The 14,695-nt window shown below is 40.4% G+C and overlaps 1 protein-coding gene across 1 annotated transcript in view; it reads left to right on the top strand.

Moving 5' to 3' along the window:
- Positions 1 to 14,695, top strand: part of NCKAP1 (NCK associated protein 1) — a 234,916-nt gene that overhangs the window by 150,048 nt on the left and 70,173 nt on the right. The window contains exons 22-23 of the mRNA XM_030209048.1: positions 6,855 to 6,985; positions 7,491 to 7,588. Coding sequence (XP_030064908.1) covers positions 6,855 to 6,985; positions 7,491 to 7,588 — 229 coding nt within the window. The remainder of the gene's footprint in view (positions 1 to 6,854; positions 6,986 to 7,490; positions 7,589 to 14,695) is intronic.

Consider the following 14,695-nt stretch of genomic DNA (forward strand, 5'->3'; position numbering starts at 1 on the left):
GGAAAACCAAAATACGAGAGTGCTAAACCCCTATGAGAGAAACTACACTGGCTCCCACTCAAAGAACGCATCACGTTCAAAGTATGCACCCTAGTACATAAGATCATCCATGGCGATGCTCCAGCCTATATGTCAGACCTGATAGACCTACCACCTAGGAATGCTAAAAAATCCTCTCGCACATTCTTCAATCTTCATTTCCCCAACTGCAAAGGACTAAAGTACAAACTAATGCACGCATCAACCTTTTCTTATATGAGTGCACAACTCTGGAACGAACTGCCACGTAACCTGAAAGCGGTCTATGAACTGACCAACTTCCGGAAACTGCTAAAGACCCATATCTTTGACAAGACCTACCACAAAGACCGAGTCACCTGAATTTCCCACATATACCATGAATGTAAACTAATGCCCTCTGATTTTTTTTTTCTTTTTCTCTCTTATTATTATGTATTACATTACCATGAAACCTAATCCTCTGTAACACCAAATGTCTACTCTCCTCACACTTCCACTATCCACGATATATTGTAAGCCACATTGAGCCTGCAAAGAGGTGGGAAAATGTGGGATACAAATGCAATAAATAAATAAAAATAAATAAATAGAGGGTCGAAGGCGTCTCTTTGTCAGGTACATGCTCGTTTTGAGTGCAGCAGACGAGACACAGGATTGAAATCCACAAGAGAGTGATGAACCCCTGAAGGCAGCGGAAGTGAAACGGCGATTCCCTGTTGGGTTGTAGCCGGTGTTTGTTGTTTACAGCGGGACACAGCAGCGATTGGATATAAGCTAAATGATATGTAGCTGTAACTACCGGGACTGATGATTGATAGTAGATGAAAAATCTGCAATAAGAGAATTGTAAAGAATTGAGTATAGTGACATTCTGTGATCTACGTAATATAAGAACTTCTTGTCATACAGACCCCGAGACACTAAGCCATTGTGGAGTTTTTTCGAGTCAGATGATGGTACGCCAGGCCCACGCCTTATAGTCTGGAATTCTTGGGTTGGCTGGGTGGCATTACTGAGGCTTTTTTTCTCCACTACGAAGCATAGTGAATCGTTATAGTGGGGGTGATAGCTTGTTCTCTTATTTTTATATATATGCACAGTAGGTGTGAGGCTGTGGTTTGAGTTTCTAGTTATTTTTAGGTTATCAATAGAAATCAAACAAAATAAAATATGGAAAAGAAAATAAAATGATACCTTTTTATTGGACATAACTTAATACATTTCTTGATTAGCTTTCGAAGGTTGCCCTTCTTCCTCAGATCGGAAATAAGCAAATGAGGTAGCAGATAGTATATATGAGAGAAACATCAAAGCATTACTGTGACTGTCTGACAGAGTGGGAGGGTGGGGGTATGCATGGGGACATCAAAGCATTTCATTGATATTCTAACAGAATGGGTGTTGGTAGGTGAGAGGAGGGTACTAAACAGAGAAATAAACAGAGAATAACAGCTTTATGTTTTATGAGTTAGAAAACCCAGTTCCTTATTAAGTCCTGTTTGTTGGGTGTCAAAATATTCAATCATTCTTATTTCAAAGGTCTTACGTTCCTGTATTGTTTAAAATTACCTTTCAGTATTCTTACTGTGAAATCACTGGTGCAGTGTTCTGGTCTAGTGAAGTGTTGGCCCACAGGGGTGGGGGCCTGACTGGCACCGGCTATTTTCATGTGATGTCTGTGTAGATTGAATCTTGTCTTAAGCATCTGGCCTGTTTCTCCAATATAGCATCCTTCGTTACATTTCTTACACTGAATGATATATACTACATTGGAAGATGAGCATGTAAAATAGTCCATTTCACAAGACCCCACAGTCATTCACAAAGGAAAAATATTCAACATAAAGGACTATTTTACATGCTATATTGGAGAAACAGGCCAGATGCTTAAGACAAGATTCAATCTACACAGACATCACATGAAAATAGCCGGTGCCAGTCAGGTCCCCACCCCTGTGGGCCAACACTTCACTAGACCAGAACACTGCACCAGTGATTTCACGTAAGAATACTGAAAGGTAATTTTAAAACAATACAGGAACGTAAGACCTTTGAAATAAGAATGATTGAATATTTTGACACCCAACAAACAGGACTTAATAAGGATCTGGGTTTTCTAACTCATTATAAAACATAAAGCTGTTATTCTCTGTTTATTTCTCTGTTTAGTACCCTCCTCTTACCTACCAACACCCATTCTGTTAGAATATCAAAGAAATGCTTTGATGTCTCCATGCATACCCCCACCCTCCCACTCTGTCAAACAGTCACAGTAATGCTTTGATGTTTTTCTCATATATACTATCTGCTACCTCATTTGCTTATTTCCGATCTGAGGAAGAAGGGCAACCTTCGAAAGCTAATCAAGAAATATTTTAAGTTATGTCCAATAAAAAAGGTATTTTATTTTCTTTTCCATATTTTATTTTGTTTGATTTCTATTGATAACCTTTAAGAGTGGACTAACACGGCTACCACACCTCTCTAGTTATTTTTAGAGCTTGAGTGAACTAGTAGTGTAACAGATACACCATTTATAAAAAAAAATTATAAGGTGTTCTAGAGAAGGCTTCAACCTCTAGGTATCATATGTTGAATATAAGGATTTTTTAATGCGAATAGGTTTGGAGTTCCCACAGTATGCCATTTTAAGCTGTGTTCTGCATGTGTTAGTTCCTAACGCATCCTAGTAAAAGGGCCCCTGTGCTGATCTGTATAGTGTCTGATTTAAGAGGCACTTCAAGTCCACAACAAAGAAAACAGCAGATCCAAAGATAAAATCCACACATTGACTTTATTAGAACAAAACCCATTATTGCTGTCTTGTTTACGGTCTTAGCTAGCAAATCCTTCCTCTTTTTTTGCTTGTGCTCTTATAAACTCTTCATCAATAACTCACGCAGGATAGTCTCTCTAAAAAATCTATTTTTCAGGTCTCTTTGTATGTTATATATCATATTGTTAGTACACAGTCGTATTCTTATTGATGAAGGGATTATAAGAGCACAGGTGAAAAGAGGAAGGATTTGCTAGCTAAGAGAGTAAAAGAAGACAGCAATAAAAAAAAGTTTGGATTTTAATAATTTTTTTAGTGATATAAGGATTCTAAGAAGACATTGGCATCTATTAACATCTATGGGTTTTGTATTAATAAAGTCATTAGGTAGATTTTATTTTTGGATCTGCTGGTTTCTTTGTTGATTTAAGGTCTAACCTCCCGGATAGTTTCAGAATGCCCCTAGTGGGGAACAAGAAGAAAACATCACAATATTAAAGCATTAAATAAGGCAGATGTATACAGATAACACAGCAATATATCACATTTACAGCAAGCTGTCAAAAATTTGAACTCTAAATAATAAATTATAACTAAAATATAAATCTAAACCCCATCTCTTATTTTTCTTGTAAAAACTAAAAATGCATAACAACCAGCGACCTAAATGTTGAAAAATTAGCACCAATTGAGCTTCACAAAAAGAGTATAGACATCCATTAATCAGGATTATCTATGTATCGGGTACAGGATTTCAGTTGTACAAGTTGGGACCAACTCAGCTTTGAAAAAGTAATTCCATTGCATCCTTCCTATTATTCCAGAACTTGTGGGTCAGTTATGTCCATCGACCAGCAGGTGGAGATAGAGAACACTGAAGTGAGCTCTAAGATATAACCCTTGTAAGGTAGCACAGACCTCAGTATTGGATGTATCTTCCAGCCCTGAGCTCTGGATAGGCTGTTCCTTGCCCAGTTAGTCGACTGGCTCCCAGTTGAGCTTGACGGGCATTTCTCTGGTCAAGAGGTCATACCTGGAAGTTCCAATGTTCTGTCTTCTGTGTCTACAGCCCTTCTCTATTTCCCCCCTCCATTCTTAAGGCTCAGCAACTATTCTAATCGGTACTTTAAAAAAAAACAGTCAAAAAAAGAGGACATTGGTGTCAGCTGTTTTGAGCCTCTTCCTTTCTTCAATGCAGTAAGAAGTAAGTGGGGGTAGTGCGCAGCATGGGTAAGTCTTTCCAGAGCAGCTTCCATCTGGGTTGCGAGCACATTCTACTACAGATGTGGCATTACTGTCACCAGCTGTTATTTGCAGAGTGGTGACTTGGTCGTTCCTTCACTCCTTTGTCGAGCAGCATAGGGTGGATGTGGTGGCTCGTTCAGAGGTCATGTTTGGGTCGTCAGTTATGCTGGCTGCGACACAAGGAACTCACCCTTGGTAGGAACTGCTGTGGGACATCCCACCAGTTCTGGAATAATGTGAAGGACGCGATGGAAAGAGAAATTAGGTCTTACCTGATAATTTTCTTTCCATTAGTCCTTCACACTGTTCCAGAAGGCCCCCCCCCCCCCCCCCCCCCCCCCACACACACACACACTCACGCACTGATTCTGCCATGCCTAATGGGAGGAAGTTGGAGCCTTCTCCTCCTGCGCTGTCTGATACTGTCTCTTAGCTGTTGGAAGAGAGTACCAGTTTCTGTAGTTGTATAATAGTTTTCTTGTCCCATGTTATAAAAATAATAAGTACAGTAAAGTCATTTTGGTTGGAAGTTGTGCAAGTCTTGATTTTGGGCTTTCCATTGCTTGTCTACGTAAATATTGAATGGATGTGCTACCTATTGAGGGGGTTATATCTTAACAGTTCACTTCATTGTTCTCTATCTCCACGTGCTGGTCGTTGGACATATGTAACCCACAAGTTCTGGAATAGTGTGAAAGACTAATGAAAGAAAATTCAGGTAAGACTTAATTTCTCCTTAGGCGGTAGCCATTTACACAACAAAAGCTTGTCTTTATCCAGAGTTCTTTACAGAAGCATTTATACGTTACCGCCAATGACAACTGAGTAATAAAAAGGAAGAGGAATGCTGATATTTTGTGATTTCAGAAACACCTTCCCTAGTAAGAGGGAAGCCAAAGAGAAATTGAAGCCTTGTAAATATTAAAAAAAAAAAAAAAAATTTTGGTCATTTGCTTCTGAGTCTAGAGTCGGATGTTGGAATATTTTTGTTCATTGCAATCCAACGGAAGTTGGAAAAAATTTATACAGAAGTGGTCGAGAATGTTTGAAAATGTAGTGGAATTGGAGGAAACTTGGAATAAGGGAAAAACTGGTAAAAAGAAACAAGTTCAAAAATGGACCTATTGCATTTCTATGCGAGTGGTTGAAGGGTCAAATTCTCTTCCAGACCCCCAAACTGTGCCACCCCATAAAAACACACCCTTCTCACAATTGCCCCACCCCCAGACTGCCTTCACAGTCCAAAAGCTATGTACCTCCATCTCTACCACCCCACAAAATGCCCCATCTCCAAATACTTACCCCGATACGTCCTGAGCACTCTTCAAACTGCCCTATCCCCAAAACCTGCTCCCTGAAACTACCTCACCACTCTGCATACTGCTGACACACCCAAAAGATAACCCCTGCAATTGCCGTGCCACTCGTAAAACTTACCTATTCCCACTCCAAAAAAAATCGTACCCTCCCAGCTGCCCTGCCACCCTGAAACTCCCATCCCCCCCCCCAAAATAACCTCCTATGAACTACTACACCCAAAAGCTACCCTACCGTACCTTCAACTGACATAACACCGTACAAACTGCCCCACCCCCAAAACTGCCTCTACTAATACCCTATCCCTGAAATCCATCCCCCCCCCCCGCAACTACCTCTGCGTGATCCAAACTGCCCCCTCCCCAAGTGTTCCCCCAACCTCAGCTATCTCCCCTGCAGATACAAAACATGACAAGCGTACCTCTTCCCCCCCCCCCCCCCACCCATCGCATACACAGATGTACACAAAGAGAATGTTAATATTTTCTTATCCCTTAATTTAGCTTTTTTTTTATTATTCTACTCTGAAAACTATTTTAAGAATCGGTTTTCTTATTGGTTGCTATGTATATCGCAAGTAACATCTTTTGCAGTGGGTAGGGCTAGACTAAGCCATTGACAAACTTTGTATATACTTTGTGCCTACATTTAGGAGTACCCTGTGGCATATACTCAAGACTCAAGGTTAGAATTGCCAATTGTCTGCTGTTTTTCAGACAGCAGCAGAATTTTACAATAATCTCCAGAAGATAGAATGATAGATAATCTGTCTGGACATTTTTCTGAGTTTAAAACATCTGTCTGCAGTCATGTAGTTGATCCATTGTAACTGGCAACAGAGATTGTAGCTAGGATATAACCAGTAGAAAGGCAGGGGAGGCGGATAATTGGAAGAAACAGAGTCTCAGGAAGGGAGGAGGTGATCTGCAGGAAATTCCTGCATATGATGGGAGGCAGAAAATAAATGAATCCCCTCCAAAAGTGCCACAATACACATTCTATGGGAGAAGTAGCTCCAGTAGCTGCAAAATACAGTGAATTGGTGCATGTAACTTTTTAATTAAAGAATTGCAGCTTAGAAATTGCTTTTCCCGCCATCTCCTCTCTTGATCAGAGTCACAGAAAGCATATACACATACATATATATATATGACATCCCCCACACCCCAACATACATACACATGTATTTTATATGCAGAGGAGTTGGAAAGAATTCCATGAGCCATGTTCTGCATGTTTTCCCCACTTTTTTAAAAAAAGCAAAACATATTTGATACATCTTGTTAGTGTACTTATCCTACATATGTCTAGCATGACACATGAAACTGAAACCTGAATGTCAAATCAGAAAATGTAAGTGGGAATGAATGAAAATTTGTACATAAGTTTTGTTCCATATTTAATGTTTTTTTTATTATTATTAAGATTCATCCAAACAGCATTGCCACCAGATTAATTGTTCACTGGATAAGGAAATATACTGTGTTATCTTCAGGTACTTGGAAACTTTGCTAAGACAAGTCAGCAATGGACATATAGCTTATTTCCCAGCCATGAAAGCATTTGTGAATTTACCCACAGAAAATGAATTGACATTCAATGCTGAGGAATATTCTGACATTTCAGGTAAACAACCCAATTCTAGGCTGTAGATAAAGTGGGCTGATAGTTTGAAAGGAATGCTAACTTTGTGTGTTAGGAAAGTTCTTCATTGTTTGCAAGTTTTCCCATTATATATAATTTGCTCACACCTTTTTTTTCTGTTGTCTCATCCTGGGCAATTCATCTGAAAGCCACCCAAGATAATTTGCTTCTTACTCTGATCTAGTGCCTTGCCTATAATAAAATATTGTATACCAAAGTAGTTTTGATATGCAAACAAAATGGGAGAAGTGGGATATTTTTAAAATGTTTTAGTACCTGGTGGTGGGTTTACTCTTTTTTATTAACACATGATGGTGTGATTAGTGCCATGGTTCAAATGTTATTAGAAGTGTGCTGTAGTCAAAACAGTTCCTGTTCTGGGAGACCCTTCCCAGGAGCATAAGTTTTGTAAGAGCTGTATGGTTCCAGATGTGGTACTGTAATGTAAATACAGTGGCAAAACTGACATCTTGCTTTCCCTTGCCAGAAATGAGGGCGCTGTCGGAACTACTGGGTCCATATGGCATGAAATTCCTCAGTGAAAGCCTCATGTGGCATATTTCCTCCCAGGTGGCAGAACTTAAGGTATTTGGTGCAATTAGAATTGTCTGTTACTGAATATATATATAGATATATATTTGAAAGCAGGTAGACTAGAAATATTGAGCAAAGGAAATAAAAACAGGATTAAAAATATCTTAGTTGAATCTACTGGTTTGAAAATTGAATAAGCAATCATGGCATTTTCAGTTTAGGTTATTCTTATGAATGAATTTAGTGTACATGGATGGTTACTAGTGTTAACTCACCACTGGGCAAAGCAGAAATGTCCATGACAACTAAAGGTTTGTATAATCTTATAGCTGGCCGACTACAAAAGTGATAACCAACTCCAGTTCTCGAGTGCCGCAACAGGATTTCCACATTGAAAAATATAAAGTATCTGCATACATTTGATTCAGGAACAAGGTTTAGTTGCATAACGTGGCTATCCTGAATAACAGGCCTTTTGGATGTAGACAAGATCATATGGGCTTTCAAAAAAAAAAAAATAGTGATAGAATCAAACAAAGAATGAGGAATAGGAATCACGGCAGCTGAAGGTACCCTAATCATTTAATTCACATTCTAACATTGATACAACGTATTAGAGAAACACGGAGAGGGAGGACATCAGTCACATGGATCACATATGGGTCAATGGGCCTCTCACAGTGCACATCTGTCTCATGTCTAAACCTTTATATGTATAGTTTAATCATCTGTCACTCCCACCTCCAACCCTAGCAAACACCTTTATATTGAAACAAACTTAAAAAAAAACATTTTTAAGTATTTGAAAATTCTTAGACATAGACTTAAACAAATGAATGTGGTTACTTAGCTGAAGAACACACAGTGCTGGCATAATCAAACACACCCAATGACCACCAACTGACAGTGGCATTTCATCATTCTGTCCTGCTTCTGGGGTTAACAAAACAGAATGGAACCGCTTATATGCTAACAAAGTAGTATAATGCCCTCTTTACTTTGAAAAATAGTGATTGAACATAAAGCTTATGCATAGTGAAGAGTTCATACAGCAAGCGATTGTGAAATTGTCATTATATAACTTCCTATTTATAGACTAGTATCAAAAAACAGCAAATAGATTGCCACATTCCCTGGATAGCGGAAGTATTAAATTCACAGTGAGCAATCCATGAGCTAAATTTGTAAAAGTTATCTCGGGTACTTGTACTGTATTAACATAGTTTCCATCACCAACAGAACTGAGTCAGGCACAAGTGGGTGATGTCATTGCATGTTGCTGGGACAGCTCTCCCAGTACTCAGAAGTTCTGAGCATATATGGCTTATCCCACGCACAGAGGTCTCTGTTCTCCACAGTTTTGTTTTATGTTTTGGGGAGGTGTTTGGGGTTTTATTTTTTGGCTTTTGCTGAACAGACATGGAAACAAAACTCTCTCAATTAGTGGTGTACCTACATTGGTTGCCACCTGGGGCAGAGCACCCCCTCTTCCAGGCATTTCTCCCCATCCTCTTCTGAGCAAGGGGGTGCGCTGAGTAGTTGTGTAGCTGTTGGCTTTGCCGGTCCCCTGCCCCAGAACAGGAAGTTGATATCAGAGGGAATAGGGTATTAGCAGAAATGACAGCAGCACAACTGTTCAGAGCACCCCTTTGCTGCCTGCACCTGGGGCGGACCGCCCCGCCGTTGGTACCCTAGAGCTCCCAATTCTCATCAATGGTTTAATTTCTTTATACTTTCTGATGTCATTTATTCCTAAAAAAAAGTATTTTTATAACAGGTCACCTAGATTGGGTGCTCAGTCAGGTATCTATTTTTAGCCTATTGTATAAAGACATATAGATACCTCTGTGTTTTTATACAGCTGCCCCTCAAAAGCTTCAGAAATGATGGCTCTATTGTAGTTACATAGATTTACAGCAGCGTGGGAGCTGGTATAAATATAGTTGTGCATTTTATAAAGACACTGCATTGATCACGGCAGTTGCCCCTGAAAATGCCTATTCCAGAGTCCCACATTGTGCTTTATGTGTCAGGGGCATAGAATGGGTGTAGAAGGCATTCACCAGTTAATGCGCTACACTTACCACATGCTAACTGACGCAGAGTTCATGCAGGACCACTTAAAGCCTTCTAAATAAGTTTCTAAGTGCTTCTGTGTGGCAAAGTGGTTCTCCGCCATCTCCAACATTGTTTAATATTTATTTGCATACATTAGGTTTCAAATTATCTCTAAATGGTTATACTTGCTATAGTTATGTGGATGATATATCAGTTTTAATACCAGTTAACTCTTCCTTACAGATCTCCAGCCTCCATTTCACTTGGCTCGGGGTGGGGGTAGTAGGGGTCTAGTGGTCCCATGGACCTCCAGCTCCTGTGTTTCACAGGTCTGGGCTTTTGACAGCCCAGACTTGTCAAACAAGTGTGGGAGGAATCCTCCCGCACTTCTACCCTATGATCAGAGAGAATAGCGTGCTTAAATTTGCATGCTATTATCTCTAATCATAGGAGTGGTAAAGCCCCGCGCTGTTCCAGTGCTATTTTTAGATAGCTGTTTGGAACAGCTGATCTGCCCATCAGTGAAGAAGTGAATCTACAGTACTGTGAGCAGTATACTTTTAAAACTTGTTGACTGGGCTCTGATTGGCCCAGGAGCTCTTTACATTTGAACTGGATTTCATCTATTGGCCATCCCCTACTCTTCCCTTTTCATTGGGAACTTCAGTAACCCCATTTGTTGAGGTTGGGGCTGTAGAGTTGGAGTCAGTTGGAGTTGGAAGCAATTTTTGGTGGAGTCTATCAGAATCTGTAAAAATGTACCGACTGAGCTTAAAAATAAAAACTTACGTTATACTATATGGTAAATTTATTATTTTATACTTATATCTATATTTTTGTACTGGATATAAAGGTAAATAAATATTTACCAGTGCTTAGATCTTGTAAAAAAAAAATGTAAAACCTAATATCAGTTGTTGTTGCAGTTGGAGTCTTTAGTCAGACATTAGAAAAATAGAAACGTTGGAATCAAAGGTTTGGTGTACTGATTCCACAGCCCTGGTTGAAGTAAAACCTTTGGTAATGTTAGGGTGAAGGAATGTTATTAACAAGTGGGGAAAGCATTTGAAGATGGGAGAGCTGTAGCTGGTGTTTCATACTCCCATAATATCGGCCCACCAGGCCTTTATGAACAGCTAGAAGAGGCCATTTTCATCAAAGAGTGAACCTGAAAAGTCTTCTGGGTGACAGCTTAACAGTGCACCAATATAATGACTTAATTGAAGATAAACAAACGATTCATCTGGACTAAGGAGATATGTGGTTTGTATCATTTCATAAGGTAACATTTGGAGTTTGTCCTCATCCAAGGCATGTCGCACAAGTGCTAAGCCTGTCAGCCCAGGACTGGAATCTGGAATCAGGTACCCTGGCCAGAAAGTCCCAAATTTCCAACAATAGGTAGAAAGAGAGATATAGTAGAATGCAATCCAAATTTACGCCAAATGAAAACCCATGCTCAACACATAGGCAGAGTAGCAGATGAGTTTGCAATTGTGGCGAAAGCAGCTGCCTCCTGGCATGAAGCAGGCTGGCAAGAGTGGGTCCCCCAGATTCCGCTCAAAAGTAAAATCACAATAATCAGAGGATTCAAATATCCAGTCACGCACAAAGTGCAGTTAACAAGCCACATTATAATCCCAGAGATTCGGGAGGCCCGATCTACCATCCACTCTCAGAAAGTGCAAATATTTCAGTGCTAAATTAGGCTTCTTAAAACCCCATAAAAATTTCCCCACCAAAGCATTATAACATTGCAGATCTCTATATGTAAGCAGTAAGGGAAGATGTTGCAAAACATGTACACCGCCTTGAGTGAATTCCTTCAAAAAGGTGGTAAATAATTATACCCGAACGCTATTATTTTGTAATCCTATCAATGTCTGTTGCTCTTCCATTGTTCCATCGTTCTGCTCCATTGTTTTATTCCCCTTAGCGATACGTAGACTTTGTTTTAACCTAACTCCTCACATGTAACCATAATCGAGTTGTAACAAATTGTATTTCCATCAACACAATGTATTGTAAGCCACACTGAACCCGCAAACAGGTGGGAAAATGTGGGATACAAATGCAATAAATAAATAAATTAAACCATTTGGGCAATATAACAATTTTTACGATAGCAACTGTACCCCATAAAGAAAGTATCTTATAGAAGTCATATACAGTGGTGGAAATAAGTATTTGATCCCTTGCTGATTTTGTAAGTTTGCCCACTGACAAAGACATGAGCAGCCCATAATTGAAGGGTAGGTTATTGGTAACAGTGAGAGATAGCACATCACAAATTAAATCCGGAAAATCACATTGTGGAAAGTATATGAATTTATTTGCATTCTGCAGAGGGAAATAAGTATTTAATCTCTCTGGCAAACAAGACCTAATACTTGGTGGCAAAACCCTTGTTGGCAAGCACAGCGGTCAGACGTCTTCTGTAGTTGATGATGAGGTTTGCACACATGTCAGGAGGAATTTTGGTCCACTCCTCTTTGCAGATCATCTGTAAATCATTAAGAGTTCTGGGCTGTCGCTTGGCAACTCGCAGCTTCAGCTCCCTCCATAAGTTTTCAATGGGATTAAGGTCTGGTGACTGGCTAGGCCACTCCATGACCCTAATGTGCTTCTTCCTGAGCCACTCCTTTGTTGCCTTGGCTGTATGTTTTGGGTCATTGTCGTGCTGGAAGACCCAGCCACGACCCATTTTTAAGGCCCTGGCGGAGGGAAGGAGGTTGTCACTCAGAATTGTACGGTACATGGCCCCATCCATTCTCCCATTGATGCGGTGAAGTAGTCCTGTGCCCTTAGCAGAGAAACACCCCCAAAACATAACATTTCCACCTCCATGCTTGACAGTGGGGACGGTGTTGTTTGGGTCATAGGCAGCATTTCTCTTCCTCCAAACACGGCGAGTTGAGTTCATGCCAAAGAGCTCAATTTTTGTCTCATCTGACCACAGCACCTTCTCCCAATCACTCTCGGCATCATCCAGGTGTTCACTGGCAAACTTCAGACGGGCCGTCACATGTGCCTTCCGGAGCAGGGGGACGTTGCGGGCACTGCAGGATTGCAATCCGTTATGTCGTAATGTGTTACCAATGGTTTTCGTGGTGACAGTGGTCCCAGCTGCCTTGAGATCATTGACAAGTTCCCCCCTTGTAGTTGTAGGCTGATTTCTAACCTTCCTCATGATCAAGGATACCCCACGAGGTGAGATTTTGCGTGGAGCCCCAGATCTTTGTCGATTGACAGTCATTTTGTACTTCTTCCATTTTCTTACTATGGCACCAACAGTTGTCTCCTTCTCGCCCAGCGTCTTACTGATGGTTTTGTAGCCCATTCCAGCCTTGTGCAGGTGTATGATCTTGTCCCTGACATCCTTAGACAGCTCCTTGCTCTTGGCCATTTTGTAGAGGTTAGAGTCTGACTGATTCACTGAGTCTGTGGACAGGTGTCTTTCATACAGGTGACCATTGCCGACAGCTGTCTGTCATGCAGGTAACGAGTTGATTTGGAGCATCTACCTGGTCTGTAGGGGCCAGATCTCTTACTGGTTGGTGGGGGATCAAATACTTATTTCCCTCTGCAGAATGCAAATAAATTCATATACTTTCCACAATGTGATTTTCCGGATTTAATTTGTGATGTGCTATCTCTCACTGTTACCAATAACCTACCCTTCAATTATGGGCTGCTCATGTCTTTGTCAGTGGGCAAACTTACAAAATCAGCAAGGGATCAAATACTTATTTCCACCACTGTATGTGTGTGATAGCTGATAGTGGGGTGTATTACAAATGTGGTTTGAGTGTTGTAGGCCTTTCCTTTTATTTTATGGAGTTTTTCTGTATTTTTGTTATAATTATGTAAATTAATGTTGTAAACCACTTAGTAGAGAATGTCATGAGGACAAAGTTTGGCCCTGTCCCATCCTTGTGGGTTCTGTCTCTGTCTCCACCCCATCCCCTCCATCCCTATCCCGTTCCTGTGGACCCTTTCACTGTCCCTGCCCTGTCTCTGCAGGTTCTGTTTTTGTCCCCATCCTCGTGGGCTCTGTCCCTGTCCCTGTCCCCTGCCCCATCCTTGTGGGCTCTGTCTTTATCTGCAGAAGCCTCAAACACTTATGATTTTATATTTAAATCTTTTTATTAAAGAATAAAAAGGAACAATATGCTGTGCTACTGTTGTTTGTAAATCATAAATAAAAACCAATAATAACAGCGAGCAACTATAATAGCCCCCCCAACCCCCACCACCCTCTACCAACCCCAGCAATAGCTGACTTCTACTACCCCAAGGAGTCCTAATCCATCCTGTTAAAATGTCCAGGGATACAAAATACAACCCATTCTGTATGACCTAGCGGGAGAGAAATATATACCCTATGAAGCACTGTTATGATTTTTTAATCTGTGGATGAATAAGTCATCCACTATCTCAGGATTCAGTCTAGGTCTCCTGTCTTCCCGCGGGCTCTGGCCCCGTGTTTACTGCGGGTCCCCGTGTCATTCTCTACCACTTAGGTCTTGAAAAGGTAAGTGGTATATAAACATTTTATCTTGGCAGCAGTGTCAGAGTTTATTGGTTACACATATCTTTCTAGCTAATAACACAGAGCTGGCTTTTGGGTGGAGAGAGAAGTCTACGTTGGCATGTGCCGTCAGTGGTAAAAAAAAGTATATCACACCAGTATCCAGGAAATGAATGGTTATTAAAAATAAAGGTGTGGCCTCTTTACTTCTGAGTCTGTGTTTTTGACATTCTATGGAAAGAGGAGAGAAGTTGAGTAATCACAACTGCCCCTATTAAAGAGGGTTTTCAGATTTGTGGAAGCATTTTGTTTTACAAGCCTTTGTACCTTCTTACCCTACGTTTGTCCAAAACTTAAACCTGGCCCTAAAAATATAGATTTATTCCCCCTTCCCCATTTGTTTCAGCTACGTTTGTTGTGTTTGGGTCACATTCTTGCATATTTCCAAGCTAAACTTTGGGAGGTGTCAACCCATACTGTTTTTTTGTTTTATTTTATCTGTTTTGACTGATGTCTGTCTTTTAATCTAGAAGATAACAGGAATCATGAGTCATTTGTACAAACATAGT

Source organism: Microcaecilia unicolor, chromosome 7, assembly GCF_901765095.1.
Source record: "Microcaecilia unicolor chromosome 7, aMicUni1.1, whole genome shotgun sequence".
Lineage (NCBI taxonomy): Eukaryota > Metazoa > Chordata > Amphibia > Gymnophiona > Siphonopidae > Microcaecilia > Microcaecilia unicolor.